General features: G+C 41.6%; 1 protein-coding gene across 4 annotated transcripts in view; it reads right to left on the bottom strand.

The window, feature by feature from the left end:
- Nucleotides 1–18,578, bottom strand: part of NFATC1 (nuclear factor of activated T cells 1) — a 111,011-nt gene that overhangs the window by 20,133 nt on the left and 72,300 nt on the right. For 2 of the 4 annotated variants that reach the window (XM_066189561.1, XM_066189568.1), the window contains exon 9: nt 11,984–12,670. In XM_066189561.1, coding sequence (XP_066045658.1) covers nt 11,984–12,670 — 687 coding nt within the window. The remainder of the gene's footprint in view (nt 1–11,983; nt 12,671–18,578) is intronic. The other 2 variants (XM_066189575.1, XM_066189581.1) reach the window with 2 other exon arrangements.

Below are 18,578 nucleotides of genomic sequence, written 5' to 3'. Positions count from 1 at the left end.
GATGAGACACCATTCAGTCCAGGTGCTTTTCCTAGGCTAATATTAAATATAGCTTTGGAAACTTCAGCAGATGTTCTGATTTTTTCTAGTTCAAAATTTCTTTTGCTACTACTCTGCCTTTATGTAAATAGCTGACTCTAATTGATTCTTTAATACAGTGATTCATAATCTGTTGTGAATCTTCTGTTAATTTACTTGAGAGTCTGTTATTATTTTCCCTGATTTAACATATCCTGTTTTAGAACATGCATTGAAGTTGATGGAAAAAATTTTCATGGCACTTGGATCACATCCTAAATGTAACTTGAATGCCATCTTTCGAAAGTTGAAAAGTAAGGGGATTTCCTGTTTTACTCTTCAATTGTATATCTTTGAAAGTAAACTTTTACAAATCCTCAACTGCCTTGTCAAGGTCTGATCACTTCTACTCCTTCTAGCGCTGTTTTTTCAGGGTAGCTTCCAACTGGGGAAAAAATCAATGGATAATAAATGCTTATTTTTCTCATTTTAACTGAATGCCCTGTTACACTCTATGTCTTAAAACTGATACGAAAATTTCTCACTAAGTTCAGGTGATGGGACTATATTTATTCAAAGACTGCTTCCCACTGCCTTCATTTTCACCACATTTCTAAGTTTTTTTTGGTCTTCCTGTGGGAGCTTTCTTCACCCAGTAGCAGTTCTGAAGCCCTTTCCTTACCCCTTAGAAAATCTGTCTACAGAACACAGAAATAAGCCATGGGGTTATTTGAAGGTCCTGCTCTCGGGCAGCTGCCCACCAAACCTTTCCACTTGCAGGCAATGCAGCCATCTCACTGCAGATCAATACAGACAGAAAGGCTCCTCTACCTTTTCTCCTTGGATCTGTGCAAATTTAAGGAGCACAATGCCCATTTCATCATCTCCTCTCATTTTTCTCTATATTTAAATTATTTTGGGCCAAAGTGATGTATTCTTTAGACACACTTTTCCATGGCAGTCAAATCCCGGGCTCTTACTACTCATTTGTATCATTTCACTTTTAGACAAACTCCTCTCCCTCTCACACCCACACTCACCCTTTCCCCTTTTCTTCCAGAATTCATCTATGTTCTTTTTCTTTTTTTTTTTTCTTTTTCTTTTTTTTTTTTTTTTCAATGGGGATGTTATATTTAACCCTCCTTTCATTTCTCTTTTTCTCAGGCCTTCTTTCACTCTAATTACGCCATCAGGTAGTTTCACAGCCATACTCGAAATCTGAAACTTTAAAATGCTTGCTGACCATGCTACAGTGTCATGAGACAGCTTCTATTTTATTTTCTTTATTAAATTTCCCAAATAGAGTAAAGGTATATACACACATGCACTTGCCTTACTTGTCTCAAAGGGCCCCATTCCCTCATCCCTTCCACTGTGCTGAATCCTTTGCAGCCCATGCAGAGCCCCAGGTTGACTGGGGGTCCTGGAGTCTTGCAACACAGATGTGCCTCTGCCAGCAAGCACACACCAATTGAGCTGAGGGCTGCAGCTATCTCTGGAATTGTGTGTTAGCTACTAAAATAACACCAAGAAGCTGCTTTCACGTTAGCATTATCCTTCTGGCAAACCCTTCCTTGACTTCAGCACTACTGGCTCTTCTTGAAGACTCTAGTTTACCACTGAAATGGAATGAAATATCTGGGATATCAGATTGCAAAAAAGGTGAGTTTGAACCCTCTAACCCCAAAGACCATGGTCACCTTTATCTCTACGACTCTGACTATGTGCTGAATAGGGCAGAAATCAGCAGTTTGTCTGGTAACAATGGAGGTTTCCAGGTTCCTACCAAGTGGTGACAGCTCATCCAACTGTGAGTCTGTGGTTTAAATAGATGGTAGTGTGCTTTTCTGGCCTGTAAAGGTCCAGCACAGGTTTCCAGAAACAGTGGGAGAATTCCTGGAAAGTGTTCTGAAGTAGCCATTGCCCCTGGATTTGTCTGCTGATGCAAAAAGCATAGTCTTCTCACCATGGCTGATGGCACTTTCTGCCCCAAAATCAGCTTTGTTTCTTTTTCTTTTGTAACGAGGTCTTTCCTCATCCTAACATACTCTCTTGTGGGGAAGAAGAAACCAAGAAAAAAATGCCTGAGAACTCTTTCAAAGTTACCTAGGAGCTCAGAATCTGGAATAGAACAGCCATCTTCATTTCTGGTGGCCCTTCCAGAGAGATCTTGTGCAGTGTCTGGCTGAGGTACAACTTGGCAAAACTTGGACTCATTACAACACTCTCAAAACTGGAATTTGTGTGGCATCAATTCTAGCAACTTCAGGAAGCTCTAGCCTTTGACTGCTGGAGTCCACGGTGTGTCTTGCAGCGGTCTACCAGCTAATGAGTCAGGGATGCTTCTCAGAACAAAGAAAACAAAGAGTGTAATTGAAAAAAAACCCAGTTTCTCTTTTCCTATGGCAATTTCATACAAAGTCATGTTAGATTGAGAAGAACATTTGAACCTCCCAGTATTACTGACCCAAAGACATCACTACGAGAAGAAGATGCCTGGAGAAGTTGTTAATGCCTCGTTCAGATAGTCTGAGGTGAAAGACCCCAAGCCAATAGCTGAGTACAAGTGCAGTCTTGGCGCTTAGTGGAACACAGTCATCACAGAGGAAAAAAACATAAATCAACTAATAGCAAAGAGATTACCAGTCACTTCAGTCTTCCAAAAGAAAACTGGATAGCAACAGCTCAGCACTAGTGGCAATCACAGCTCAGAGGTGAGCAGCAGTAAGGAGCTGCAATGGTTCAGGAACTGACTGTGCACAGCAGAACCTCCAAGGGATGGGCTTCTCCACCTGATCTCATGTTTCTAAAAGGCTTTACTCAACAGACACCGGCAGGATTTTCAGAAAAGTCAGTCATGAGTACAAAGACTTAGATCACTCTCACCCATCACAACTACAAAGATGTAAAAGAATTAGAACACAAAGTCCTACAGATTATTTCAGACATTTTATCTGCATATGGATTTGCATATGCAGGATAGATATTAAGGGTAAAATAAATATTCTTCAGTTTGTTATTTTGAAGGCTTCTCTTGTGACCCAAAATAGTGATTTTTCTACTTCTTAAGGAATCTGCAGAAGATTTTGCTTATGAGGTGACACTAAAACACATATTTTCCCTGAAGCACTAGAAAAGGAACTGCTGCTCCCAGGATACCAAAATGGATTCATAATATCTACAGCAATACCTATTCTGCAACCCCAAAGCTATCACGAAATTTATGAAATGGAACAGATCTTTGGCTCTAGCTCCCACAGAAATCTAACATCAAAAACAATCTGGACAGTACAGACATGAAGAGTAAAATCTTGTCTTCTGCATTCTCTGCAGCAGTATGGCTGCAGAAAAGTCAAAACTAAGTAGAGAAATCATGTTTTAGTTGTGCAAAGGAAAGGCAAGTGAGGAATATTCTTGCATTTACACGTGAGCTATAACTACGTATGGATCAATGAATTAATCCACTAATTATGGATTTGGATAGCCTGTAGCATTGCTTTTTCAAGACTGGTCCAGTGCTCATACTGCAATTTATGTGTTCTGGAACAATAAGGTTTGGGAGTTTTGACACACTTGCAGCACCATCTCACTCAGCTTTCTGCTATTCATCTTGCAGTAGATTTCATGGTGTGCAAAATGGAGAAGACCTAAAAGTGAAGCCTGTAAAGGAGATAGAGGGCTGGTCCAGCTCCCTGGTTTGCTGCCAAACCCAGCCCGCTGGCCAGCCAGGAACAGGACTGCAGTTTTCCTACTGTATTTCTTACTCACCAATTGTTCCCAGGTATTTTCAATACCCAGGCTTTGCAGACTTCCTCAGTGACAGAGGAGGAGGGGAACATTTTGAGAGTCTGCTTTTTTTCATAAGCTTCCTCCCAGCCTGGTGATAAGGCTGTTGTGGAAGCTTGTGCCTCCTTTGGCTGCAATCAGCATCAGCTCCTCAGAGAGGAGGAAAGACCCAGAGCCAGGTTATCAAGCAGCCTGCTCTCTGCAGTGATGGTCAAGCCACTATCAGGCCCCTGACCCAGCCCCCAACTGTCCGGCAGACAGAGATGAAACAATGAGTGGTGCAGAAATCTGCCTGGAAAAACTCCCTCTCTGCCTGTCTATCAGGGACCAGGCTTCCATGAATGCAGCTATTATGTGTGCTTTAACTACCAGCCACGCGCTTGGTCCTGTTCCCAATGAATCCAAAGAGAACGGTGTTATTGACTTAAGTGGGAGCAGAGGAAGGCCCTCCACAGCTTGGGGATCCAGCAGCTTGACAGTGCCTAAGAGCGCAGTATGTGAAGTCAGGGAAGCTGCTCCCTCTGACACGGATGTGTTTGCTGGGCTGAGCCGCCAGCCCAGCTCTGCAGAGGTGCCGTTGTGCCGTATTCTGCTCCCTTGAGAAGAGGGGCCCACTACCACAACTTCCCCACAAATGTTTTGACAGAAGGGGTTCAGGACACAAGAGCATGGAGGCCAAGGCACGAGGCCACACCTAAGCAGCTAATATTGCTCAGCTCAGCAGAAACAATTCAAACAAACAACATATTCCTAAAATAATTTGCATCGGAACAAAGCTTTCTCACGAAGCTCGTGCTTCTGCAAGCCATGTATTTCCTTTGGCACTGCTCCAGCCTTAAAAGCAGATGTAAATGTTACCAAGGCTCAGATACAGCAACAACTTCTCTCCAGACTGCCAGGGAAAGCTTACAGAAAATAACCAACAAAGCCTTTACCATATGAAATGGCAACACCAACAGCCATTGATATAGAAATGGAAGAATGAATTGGGCATGGGAGTGAGAAGCAACTTCTTCCAAATTGCTCTCAGCTGGAAAGAGGGGGAGCAACGCGGCTTCAGACAAACACTTAATAACTCCAAGTTACTATTAACGTGAAGGTGGGTGTGCTGATGTTCATCAGTCAAAGGTTGCTTTTTCAACACTGATTTCTGCATCTTTCCTGTTGCTTGGTCAGCCTCCTGCTCCCTCCACCAGTGTCTGGCATCACTGAATGGGGCTGGGGCCACTATGGACTTCTCCAAAGGGACCAGACACTTTCTTGAATGCCTGAGACTCAAGGAGCTCCCTGGAAATGTAAGTGCTAGCGTTGAAAGAAGGCAAAGTTCCCTACTGTATTTCACAGCATACCACAGCTAAGAGGTAGGCAGGTCTGCTCTGTGGTCCACTGCACACCTGGGGCTTGCAGAAAACCAGGAAAGACACCTAATCTGGTCATCTGTGCTTCTGGAGGCTTTCTTCTGGCAGTCATCCTGGGAGACCGAATTCATCAAACTTGCTAGAAACAGCAAAACACATTCCCATGGGTGTGTGGTTTCGTGTAACAGGATCCCCCTCCAACCCAGACGTGCAAGTCCACCAAAGGTCTGACTCGAAGGCATTACTTCAGCCCTCCCTTACTCATCGCCTACAACCCAAGCCCCAAATGTTAACGACTCAGCATGTTTTATCACAGTAGCATGTACACTTTCAATCATCATTAGAGACGAGGAGGGTCTAGGCACAGGCACCACGCCAGCTTAAGTAAAATTTTCCATGAGGAAAGCTATTTGTTTTCTCCCAGAGCTGTGAGGCTTGGCCAAGAGGGAGGAAGGGAAAAGCTTGCCCAAGCCAAAAGTGTAGACAGTGTTACTGGACTTTGCAGACTACCTGCATGTTGTTCTAATGACATTTGGACTACTGGAAATCATTGGGTGAACTCAGGAGTTTTCAAAGGCATAATTGTGGCAGAAGCAGACTAAACTTAACGCCTCAAGAGCCAATCGCTTTAATCATGAAGCTGAGATGTAAGAAAAAGGATACATTTCAGTGAAAGAATAATTCTGTCTGCTATGGTTCCTGTTCAAATAAACTATATCACCAAACCACGTGCATTTCCAGAATATAGAGGAGTAAAAAAAGAACATATGGTTTAGACACAAAAAACTTTCATATATACTGTATAGGAGATATATGGACTTGTCAGACATCTAACGGTTCAACACTGTAAGCAATTCATGGGAATGACATTAGCAATAGCTCATATTACATCCAGGAGTTACAGCTTTTACTGCAAAAGTTATATTTAAAAGAGCCATGTTTAAAATGAAATGGCTGGCAGGACTGCAGCTTTCAGTAACACTTTACCTGTGGTTTTGCCACTTTTACATACTTATTTGGGGCTTAATACTCCCAATTTACCTTTTCAGAGTAAAATACAAGTCGCTATGAGTACATTCATTGGCATGGTGCTATAAAACGCACAGCTGTGCAAAGACAATCACAGGAACAAAAGCCTCCTTGTTTTAAAAAAGATGATTATGTGGTTCTGATACTTTCTGCTAGCCACATATCCAAACATTAGATACCTTTGTTTATGGCCTGTGTATTTTCATCTTACTATGCAAAGATTTATAGATCTGATCAAGTCAAGATCAGGATAGAGACCTTTATGAAAGTGTTCATGTGGAGAGGAGGAGACTGAATTAATATACAAAACTTCAGACAGGAGATCTGTCTTTCAGATACTGTTATTTCAGTTCTGGCTCTTACACAGGACTCAGGACATTCTGGAAAACATTTTTTTCAACAGCATGTGGAACCCCGGCCTCATGACCAGCAACGGGAGTGTACTCCTGATTTCAACAAGGCGGATACTGCATCTCAAAAGTTGAGATTAGAAGCCAGGCCTTCAGTACTCAAGCACCGAGTAATCAAGCACCTACATTAAAGAATCCTCCAGGATGCTGCTTTGCTTTCAATTAAAAACTGCTTTTGTAAAGTTTTGTGCATTAACATAACAAATGGGATTACGGAATGTACAATACACCTTAAAATTTGCTGAGAATGTAAGTCATACAGTTTTTCCTGCTGGTACCAATGTGTTTCCCTCTTGCTTTTTGAAAGCTTTTTTTGAAAACTTCATTTTCATCTGTAATGAAAACTACATTCTTTGATGTTGCCAACAGCAGGAAATAATTTCACAAATGAGTGTCATTCTGCTGCAGGTAAAATATCTAATAGCTTGTGGGAGTGCCAGTTACAACCTGAAAAATATTTCTTGGCATCATCCATCCTGGTGAAATGAAAGACTTGGAGCTCAGCTCTGTGTTCCACACAGTCTACACTACGTCCAGGAAAAGGAAATGGGGATGAGGAAGGTGATTTCAAGTCACCTACAGCATCTCCTGTTGTGAGCCTGGCCAGTTCCCAGCTGCCTGGACATCCGGAAAGCTGTGTGAGCTTCCACTCTCCTGCCCCTGGCTTCGGGTTTCTTCTACCACTAAGAAAGGCAGTTAAAATTCTGAAAAACTCTCTGAGCTGCCCTAGTCAACAGAAAAGAGGGAGGCTTAGTTCAAGAGCAGACTAGCATAGCTTTTGACCCAATTACTAGTCAGATAACTGCAGAGAGAAGCACACTCAAAATAGAAATATAAAGACATCAAAAATATAAATTAGGTAAATTTTCACATCTGGTTCAAAGGACCTGGAAGAATTCTCATCAGCTTGTAGCTTCCCCGAACGATCCATCTCTTTGGGCAATAATAATTCCACTTCATGTCTCAAAGGGCTGTATAGCAGACACATCAATACCTAAATAATGTGTATTTTCTTAAAAGAAATTACAGCATGGACTTGTACTAAAGAGGTCCCTCAAGCCTGCCTGCCTAACAATTTTCCATGAGCTCCAGCACCCTAGCACCCCACACTCCTCCCAAGTCAGATCTGAAAGGCAAACACCACTCAGCTTTCACTGCCTAGGGCAGGAGTGGCACACGCACATGGAGACACCGTCAGTCCCAGCAACACCTACCAGGGTGCCCCAGTGTCCTGCAGGTATCTCCAAGAGCTCCTGGTGCAGAGGACAGGAGACAATTCCTCTTCCCCTGCAAAAGACCATGGACTTTTGCAGAGGACCAAAACCAGGCTTAAATATCATATTTTCAACCACTTTTAATCAAATTTTCCTGTGAAAGCAGCAAAGGCAGTCAGCCATAATCTTTGCTAAGAGGCTGAACTCAAAGTGATTTGAAACGGGTGCTGGTATCCAAGCCAGATACCTTTCAGTATCAAGAGCAGAGCCATAATATATCAGGTATCACTTTATGGCATGAGTTTTAAGTAGGTTCTATATGTGGAATCATATATTCACATACTGAAATGGACAGCATATTTAATGAGTAGCCCAGCTGGCTACTGTAGATTTTGATTTAAAATAAGATTGCCAAGACCAGAACTTCCTTATCATAATGGAATTTTCTTCATGTGCTCCCTTTTATATTACTTCAGCTACTCACCTTAACCAAAGCAGAAAGATGTCATATAAAGGATCTCTACTCATATAAATTAATTCACTGGTTTTTTCCATCTATACTTTGCAGTGTAAATGGTCTATCTTAGTTCATCTACCAGAACTAAAGGAATGAATATTAATTTGAACCCATAAGCTGAAACCAAAAGATTTCTGCTTATACTGGTCCCAAACTGCTCTATGTTTATTAGATACACAAATCAAACTTCCCTAAAGTGGTAAACAAGCAACCAAAATTTTATCAGTTATAATCCGGGAATATAAATTTGATATTTTATTTTTCTGGTAGTCTCCTAAGTATGTTAGATGTCAATATCTCATGCTTCTTAAATACTTTTAGATAAAACTGGAGGTATTAAATAGCTACAAGATGCTGCAAAGATATACTTATTAAAATGAGCGATGCTTTGAGAATTTAATTTTTAATGTCATTAAAATATTTCATTAATCAGGGATGAGGAAAAGAGTTGTTGCTTGCAGTAGCAGGCAAGGAAAGCAGTTAAGTACACTACACCTGTCTCTGGCTTTCATATTGTTCTCAAGTGCTACAGATCTTCCATGCACTCCTCCAACAAGAAGAACTCTTAGAGGTGGATATACTAGTGATTAAAAATGGTGATACCTTCAAAAAGCTCCTATTTAAAAGAAAGTCAGTCACATGGAAAAACTAGTTGCTCCTATTTGGTATGAGCCACTCACCAAAACTCATGGTCCCTTGTTCCACTATAATGGTCAGAGGTGTGAATGAAACAGTACCAGGCACAAAGGCACTGTATGCCTGCCTTGCCTTCTCCGTGCTGATCTCAGTGAGCAGCACCCCCTGCGACACCAGGAGCAATCACTGGTGGTTTCCAGGCAGTCACCAGAGTGGCCAAACTGCTCTTTGAGACTGTGCAATGTCTCCCTTCCGTAACTGACAGGTGAGCACAAGAAGGGGATTTTTAGCCAAAACAGGATGGGTGATTAGATAGTCGCTAGGGAAGATAAGATCACACCACAATTGGGATCAACTCACACTTGTTCTGGCCTATTGGTGGGCTTCTGCCACCCAGAGTGACCCTGAAGCACCCCTCCACCCACAGCACGAGGCCCTCCTCTCAAGGGCTGAATCCAGCTACTGGATGTGGTTCCATGAACTGACCCAACAGAAAATGATGTGGATTTAGCTATTTTGGGCAGGCTAATTTTCCATTAGCCTGCTCTGCTGCTCCATAATCAATAGATATGACTGAAAGGAAGCAGAAAGAACATGTGACAGAGCAAGATGGATTGAGGCCACCCTTTCCACAGGAGCCTGCAGTTCCATCAGATTAAATGTAATGTGAAACTCATGACTGCAGTGGTGGTGAAAATGCTGCCTTCACGAAATGCATACAGAATGTAGCATATCGCTAAACAGGTTACCAGCCTGACTCACAGCTTCATGCTCCTGTGCCGTGTGTCTGAAGCATGCCAGAGCTCTGTAGGGTTTGAACAGGGCATCTTGGCCAGCACAAATCCAACAAGAAACACTTCCTGCCTTTAGCCCCTCATCCACATACTGAGACAAATATAAAGAGGGTAGTAGTCCACTTCCGATATACACAGAGTGGATGACCTTTTCTTCAGGCAGTGAGATAAGTTTAGATAGGAAAAGGCAACTCATGCGGGTTGAGCTCCATCAGTGTGACCCTTGAGACTAACCTAAAGATCATTTTACCCGTTTCTGATTGACCCCCTTGGAGGGAACTGCTGGTATTTAATTTATTGAACTACAAAGGCTTGGGTTTCTCCCTATTATATAATGTTATCAGGACTGTTATGTCTTTCTTGGTCTACAGTTCTTGTGGTCAGCCACAGAATTATTTTAAAAGGAAGGGATGCCAAATGGATGTATATCTCAATTTTGCTAGCTGAAGAGATCTTCAAAGTCAACCTCAAGTATCAGTGCCGATATACATGGTGGCTTCTGCAATTAGTTCTGATCATCTGTTAGAGGCCTGGTGTGCATGTTTGTCCAGAGGAGGGATGGAACAGAGACGAGGTTAAAGGCTAAACCATTTACACTTTGTCAGAGAGAATGAGCACTGCTGAAAATAATGAAACCTCTCTCTCAGACCACACAGTAACAAAGTTCCTCTGCTCCTCCATGAGAAACCTAAAGCAGACATGGCTGAGGAGCTTCATTCACCCTTCATCCCTGAGACACAGTCCCATCTCTCCGGTAGGGACCAGTCAAAGGCAGGTTCATGGTTCTGTCAGAGAAGAGGTTGCTGGATTTTTGAGAGGTAAAGCAGGAAGGCTGCATCTTTCTTGCACTTTTCTACAAAAGACAGCTATACACTAGGTTTAGATTTATCTAAATTCTCCTCCTTACATAGATAAATTCTATTTTTTCTCAAACCCAAAATTCTGGCATGGCTTTTTTGGCTTGTGTACATTTCTCATTTAGCTTGTTGAAATCATATTCCTTGCAGCATAGGTAAATGATAAAAATGCACACTGTATGAAGAAAACCTTGTCAAAAAGATGTGTTGTGCAAGACCAGTGATCTTAACTCCTAATTAGGAAAAGTTCCCCAGACCTTTCTATCATGTAACCAGCAACAACCTCCGTTAAGAAAAATGATTTTCCTAGAGTTGAAAAGCAAAGAGCTGTTACTCAGGCTCCAGAACATTAATTTGCAATCCTAATTCAGTGAGTAGCATGCTGTTTACAATAGAATGACAAAATGTCCTTTTTTAAAAGAAACCAGTGCAATGAATTGTCCTTAAATTCTCCCTGAAGGACAATAACATTCAGATGTTCCTTGGCACCAATTAGTTTCAATGCAGCCGTTTAAGTGGCATTTCTTCTTCAACTAGCATGGTATGTTATATAAAGTTATGTGACTATTAGAAGGGAATTCACATCCTGCATTAAGGTAAGGGTCCAGAATACTACTGGGATACTTAGCAGCAAATGCTAAATGGCAGTTCAGTAAGGTTACATAACCTAATTCCATATTATCCCTTTTTTTACATTCAACTAATAAATATTTGGGAAATAAGGTCTTACAAGTTTATCACAGCATTTCAACTTTTCAGTGCTGCATGTAGAATATATATATATATGCAGAATCTTACAAAACCAGAAAAAGAAAAAAAAAAAGAGAAAAGAAAAAGCAGTAGCAAGACCACAATAAAATTGGGGAAAAAGAAGGTAGTCTTAACATCAGATGCAAATAGACTGAAAAGGGACGCTGAAAGATATTCTTCCATTTTTAATTTGAATCCTCTCAACTGAAGTAGAGCAGTTTAACATTTAGTTTCGGTGAACAGATTTGCACATCAGACATTTCACTGCATTGTGAATGGGACAATGTTAAATATGTTTTCACTGCAGCTCTACAGGTCATTGGCATGGGTATAAGCCAGGAACATACAGTTAAGATTATTACCACATAGCTATTGGTCATGCAGCTAGAGGTCTATGCTAACTAACATTTAATGCTCAGATAATGTGGTTTCATTATTGCAAATGAAATGAAAGGGCCCTTTCCTGTAAAAAGACAATCCAAGCAAAGTCTGCACCTTTCCACCAGGCTATTAATGCAACTTTTTTTCCACCAGGATTCAAAAGAAGGGGAGGTTAAGGGAACTCACTGATAGAGCAACATGGTGAATGCAAACCTGTGCTGTGGAAGACTTACCATCATCCAGGTACATCTGGTCCAATTCCTCAGGTTCTCGCTTGATCGTTACAGGAATAGGGGCCAAATTATGATTACTTTCCTCATGCAACTCTGGCAATGACAGTGGTTGGGTTGTTGGAGACTCATTTCTGTGAACCTTCGGCAGTTGCTGCTGCTGTTGACCCATTATGGATGAGTGAGTTGGACTGCAGGACTGCAAATAGGTTGGCTCTTGGGTAACAGATGGAACTGGAGAAGAGGGACTGTTGGGATAGAGTGTTTGTTGATAACCAAGGGGACAGCTACTGCTCAGATGTTGACTCACCTGCGGCTGCAGCATGACGTGAGATGATTGCTCGGGGGGGCTTGGGTGCACAACTATAGACCTTGGCACTTCCTGTATGGTGGGGACACCTCCAGTGGGCTGCTGAAGTCCGAGGTGACTGTGGCCCGGGTTGGGGATGCACTTGTATGGAGAGGACGAAAGGTCATGCAGCTTGGGGCTTGCGCTGGGAGATGGTGACATCACAGCGTTTCTCTGCTGACAGGAGGCAAAGCCAGCCACAAGGCATGAACCAGGATCAGGGGGCATCATGATCTGCTGACTGTAGTACGGTTTAGAGAGAGGGCTTAAGCCTTGGTTCATTGGTCCACAGGTTTGAGCAGGCTCATAGTCGTCTGTGGGTTCTGTTTTTATAATTGGAACTGTTAAAAGAAAAAAGGTTTTAAATAAACATAAGTTGCATATTGGTATGATCAAGTTGGCTTGTGGCTAGGATACCCTTTGCAAAACAAACAACGTTGTGAATAAGACTCTGTGTGTCTTTTGCCTAGTTCTCCCACCCTATAAAAAAAAATGAATGAGTCATCAGCACAAGAAAGTCACAGCTGGTTCTAATATTGAAAAGGACTATTTTCTTTGGACTCTCCTCCAGCACTAATGTGCTATAAAAATCTATTTGCAAATAGCTGTGCTTCAGTGGAAGCTTTGGACCCAAGGGCTCCATGGATTTGGAGTAATCAAGGCAAGAATTTCAACTTGGATAGACTACTGCATTTCTACAGCTACCGATGGCCCATTTGATAAATGTCTGTATACGCAGTAAACTGGAGCATAACAAGGTAGAGATGGGGCTTTTAGAGTTCAATGAAAATAAAGTTGCAAAGATACATGACAAAGAGCTACGTACAAGAAGTTTTCAATTATGAGGATATTTTTGAAAGAGTAGGATCTGATTTGTTTAGTTTTTATACATAATTGCATTTGACTTTTGCTAATGCCAGGTCCCAAGAAATGTTAGTCAGTTTCTGCCTACCAAGAAAAACTGATTCCTGTTCTAGATCTCTGCTTGCTCTACCCACTGTGCCAAATGATGCCCTAATTGAGCTGTCATGTCTCTAAAAAATACCAGAATGTGGTCAGTGAGCATCAACTCAGTCATGACAAATGCAGAGCTACTTTCTCAAATCAGAGAAGAAAGGTCCTTTCTCAAATCGAAATGTCTTTTTAACATTAGCTTTCTCTCTCAAATCAAAGAGAGGGGTGTCTTTGAAGCTTCTCTTACAACAGATGCAGTGCACGGGTAAAACTGGCCCACTTTCTCTAACAGGAAAATTACAAATAATAGGGCCAAGCTAGACCGTAGATGTATTTGTTTCTAGACAGATGAAACTAATGCATATAACAATCAAGTATGGATGCATAAGTGGCACTTATCTTCCTTCAAAAAAATTTCTGGAGACACCAGAGAATATTTTTCATAATATTCTAATAACCAACACATTGTGGCATGAAGTTAATAATGCAACATCTTTTCACAACTCAGCTCAGATACATGTGTGTTGCATGAGTGTCTCTGAGTGTATTTTTATTTGCATGTGTTTTACAAAACCCTTACACATTGTCCAGCCATTTATTATGTCTGTGTATGAGTCTTTCTGAGCCCGTTAAAACACACGTGTCCATCTGTATGTACAAAACCTCTTTTAACACTCACAGGTTTTGTTGGTGGTGAATGCACTTCACTACTCTTGTTTTACAGTCCCCGAGCCCCTTGTTAACTTTGTTCCTTTTATGTTCTTTTACATGTAGATGCTTGCAACACTTGTTTCAAAATTTCTAGCACCCTAGTAAAAACAGGTCTATATATGGAACAGATGCACAGGTGCTGCTCAGGACAAATACGCCAGGTGTGATGGACTGTCATTGGATCTTATTTTCACCAGCTTGTGTGCTGCACACTGGTTAGCAGGGCTACTAATGCACTTGGTTGCAGAGAAGCAGATTCCAGCTTCAGTGACAGCTTTACAAAACCACTACCACACCTTTTACGAAAATGCAAGACCGGAGAAACGCACCTAGATAAACACTGCAACTCAGATATTGTAAGAAAATACCTTTAACAAGTTCCTGAGCTGGCAGATATTCTCATATGTTTTATATTAGGTTCACTGTGCTAGCACTAACCACAGCACAGCTGGAAATATGATGGTTGTTGAACACTGAATTTTCCCAATATATCACTGTTATAGAAACACCTGTGCTAAATAATTCCAAGCCCAACCACTGGCAATACAACTCCAATAAACCCTGGAGTTGTCTGACTTGTTATAACCTAGGGAAGTGTTATAGCCCTGGTGGCTGGCAGGCTGGGGGCTTTACAGAAGGCAGGTTCCTGATCTCAGGCTGGCTTTTCATTGTAGCTCTTCTGCAGCACACCTTTGCCACCTGATGCGCCAAGCACTTTTTTGTCACTTCAGTCCGAGTTTTTTCTTTACAAAAGCAATGCTATAGGGTCCATTTGGAGGTTTGATTAGTGGTCATGAATATTGAGAATCTCTTTTTGTGTGTTGCTGCACTGAAATACACATACTGTAGCAAATGGAGAATCACCATTAAGTCCTGCTCTGCACCAGGTGAAGGACTGATGGGTGGGAGGGACTCTATTCCACACCTGTTAGTCCAAAAACTCACTTGGAGATGGTGACAGGAACCAAAGATACTCCTGGTGCCTACAAATCCAGAGGGAAAACAGAGTCTGGTCAGGGCTAGTCAGGGTTGTTTTGCTTTGAACTAATGCTTACGGGCACCAGTTATTACATGTAATGGGAAACAAATTGTCTTTAAATGGACAAATACTACCTGCACTTATGCTTAGAGTTGCCTGAACTTGTTCAACTGAACTGTGCTTGTACCTTTTTTATTGTGTTTTTTCAACACAGTAAAAAAAGTCAGCCCTTGCTCTGTATCATATATTTTGTTTGTATGCTAATCTCACCACTAGAATAAGTATCACACTGGAAGACAGGAAAAGTATTCCTGCTGAAATAGTGAAGGGATTTATGTCTGACTTTTCTGCATTTTGTCAGCTGCATAGCCATTAACCCTGTGCAGAGTGAGTGTGAGCATCATACAGACTGGGATGGCACCCACTCAATCCCCTTTAAAAAACAGCAAATGTCTTCATGAGGTACCAGTTTGGAGAAGGAAGGCCTGTAGGACTTTTTTTTTTTTTTTTTTTTTAACATGAAGAAACAATTACTAATGATTCAGATGATCTAGAATCCGACCTGTAAAGCTGAGCATGTCAGAAGCCCTTTTCGGCCAGATCTCAACTTTAGTATTTTACATGAATAACTGTAGTTCTTGACTTTTAGAGGACACAATACCACAAATTGCTACATTACATCAGTTAATGGTTTATTTATGCTACTCTGTCCCATTATCTCCTTCTCCCCAGTCTATGTCTCTCCAACAAATGGAGTAACAAAGGACAAAAATCTTTGCCAATGTTTGTATTTGCAAACTCAACTCAAACTATCTGTGGGTCTGATCTGGTCATTCTGAAAATACTCTGATTGTGTCAAAAGTTGGTGTAAATCACCTTATATTTTTTCTTTGAAAGGGCAACTGTTTTCTTCCACTTTTCAAAGGACTTTAGAGGGCCTGAAGTAAGACCTATCGGTATTTTAAGGCACTCCCCTCCAAACCCTTGCAGGAACAGCCTGTAACTGTACTCACTGGCCACCCACTTACCATCACAGTGTCTATGGTGTTACTCAAACACTGCCATGAGGCTACAAAGAACTAACACATCCTCACCCACTGTCTCACTGACTTCTGGGGGACTGAGACATTCAGCTGGGGTGGGCAACTGTGCCTGACTTAGAACAGGATGCAAACCTTCAGTTTTCTCCTAGATAGGAAAATCATGGAATACCCTGTCTTGGAAGGGATCCTCAAGGATCAAGTCCAAATCAGGGCGCTGCACAGAAGAACCTTGGGCAGCTTACAGGGGAACCCCCAGCACAAGACAACACAGTGGTACAGGACTGTTCACTGGCCAGCTGGGTACTTGTGTTACCACTTATCTACTGACTCTTGCTTGATGAACTGCAAGTCTTTACAAACCCGAGATCAAAAAAGGGTTTTTGAGCCCTGTTATACCTCCCAGTGGTAAGCTAGCTGCCATAATACACATCCATTTCCACTGTCACTGACTTCCACAAGTGAGTATTTCACACAGGGAGATGCGATGTGATATAGACAGTACTGATAATTTTCTCAGGATTAATATTTAGCAGAGAACAGTATTAGCCTAACTAATTTCTTGCTCAAATATTTCAGAAATTGAATGACTTGGAAAAACTCTGCCACCTAAAAGAGACACTCCTATTTGGTCACACAGCAGGCCTGGGCTGGCAATTAACTGCAAAGCCCTACAGCTGTTCAGAACCTGTGAGCACTTTCAGCAGAAACAGTCACTTCTTAAATCCATCACAGCCACACCAAATCATTCTGTCTCGGAACTGCTCCATTGTGCTGAGGTAGCACCCAGCCTTGCAGACTCTCAGCTGGCTAGAAGGAAAAACTGTGACTGAATCTGCCACATGCTGAAATTGGCCTATAATAAACTGCAGCAATGAAGCCAGAATTTGTGAAATTGTAAACACAAAAGACGATACTCTTTCTATGTATGCTCAGACTGAGAAGCAACATTATTCGTTTAAGAGTGCTGAAGGATCTGGCCCTTGCCCTAGAAAAGCAAAAAAGAATGCAAATTTGGTACAGTGCAATTTTAAATGCCTGTTATTTCACAATGCGTTAGGTCAGCTGACAGTTTGAAAGAGTGCTCAATTTTGAATATTAAAATACGGCAGAGGTCACTGTTCTAAATTAGTCTGATAAGCAAATTAATTTCTAACTGGTTTTCAATGGTTTGATGATGCCTTCTTAGACTCTGAATTCATGTCATTATGTCATCTAATTTAAGATGAAGTTCTGAGAACTACGCATTTTGGCAGCAGCCCTAGCTATAAATCAAAACTTCTTACTCAGAGAGATCAGGGTTATGACATCATACCAAGGCACTGCTGGAAGACAATGGTCCTTCTGTGTGTGTCTGAATCTGGGAGAAATATTTCAGCCAGTTCTGCAAGACAACATTTAAATGAAAGGCCTTTCTAGCAGGTAAAAAGTTTATATATCAAACCTAGAAGAAAAATAATAAATCATGCACATTCAGTAAAGGGAGTCAGAAAGTCCTTAGATATTAACTATCTATATTTTTTGACAATTCTAACAAGGGTGTGTTTGCTTTAGCACTTCAGCAATCCAGAGAGGTTTTTAAACTTGTTTTTTTTTGGGGGGGGGTGGATGTTATTAAAATATGTGAACTGAAAAAATAAAATCTTAGCAATTAAACAGATGTTTATCCTGATTAACATTTAACTATCAAATTCCCATTTCCATGTAGTATTATCAGTGTAGACATTTATGTCACTAAAATATATTTATTTTACCCTTAAGTTTGATTGAACCTATCCAACTAAATAACTTCCTTTCATGGTGCAGACTATGATGCAGTTCCCTGGCACCTGCATACAGATTTTAGTTAAGAGTATGAAAGTCAAAACACTACTTTTTTCATCATGTGCACACACACGTTTCTTAAACTTCTGGACTAAATATCTGGCAATTGGTGAGAATTTGGGGTGAGACTTTCAAAGAGAACTGAGGAGCTAGGTATCTAAATCTCCATTACTGAGTTGAGCTCTGAAAGGCTGTTTGTGCCTTTGAAATTCTTCCTTGTCAGTCAGTTTTGATACTGGCAGCATACCTTCAGAAGACACTGCATAGGTCGCCCCACCTCCTGTAACTTCTCTGCTGCTGATCAACCAGAAACTAATCAGGGATGTGGACACATCTCCATGTACCATTTAGCCACTCTGGATTCGTGCAAAGACAAAATCCTGGCTGCTGCTGCAGCACTGGCCGGATCCAGCACATTTGAGGCCTCACCCCTTGTTCTGACTGTGGAGCAGCTGGTGTTGGGGAGACGCAAGGGGCTGGCTGCCCTCATCAAACAATCCCTGCTTCAGCAACACCCGAGCAGCAGTGGCTGAGCAAAACTTTCTGAAATGCCCTGCCAACATGTGTGCAGCAGTGGCAATCTCAGTCACAACGGATGAGCACCTAGTGCCAGGGATCTTGTGAGGTAGCCAACTACAGGGACCTGTGCAGATGCTGTCTGTGAACTTGGTGGTTTCCCTAGCCATCTATTAAACCAAAACATTTTTAAAGGTCAAGCTGCTATCAAGCCTTTGATTTTAG

This window comes from Chamaea fasciata, unplaced genomic scaffold (assembly GCF_029207755.1).
Source record: "Chamaea fasciata isolate MVZ Bird 193981 ecotype frontalis unplaced genomic scaffold, bChaFas1.0.hap1 SCAF_1, whole genome shotgun sequence".
NCBI classification, from domain to species: domain Eukaryota; kingdom Metazoa; phylum Chordata; class Aves; order Passeriformes; family Sylviidae; genus Chamaea; species Chamaea fasciata.
This window is presented reverse-complemented; position numbering and strand designations above follow the sequence as displayed.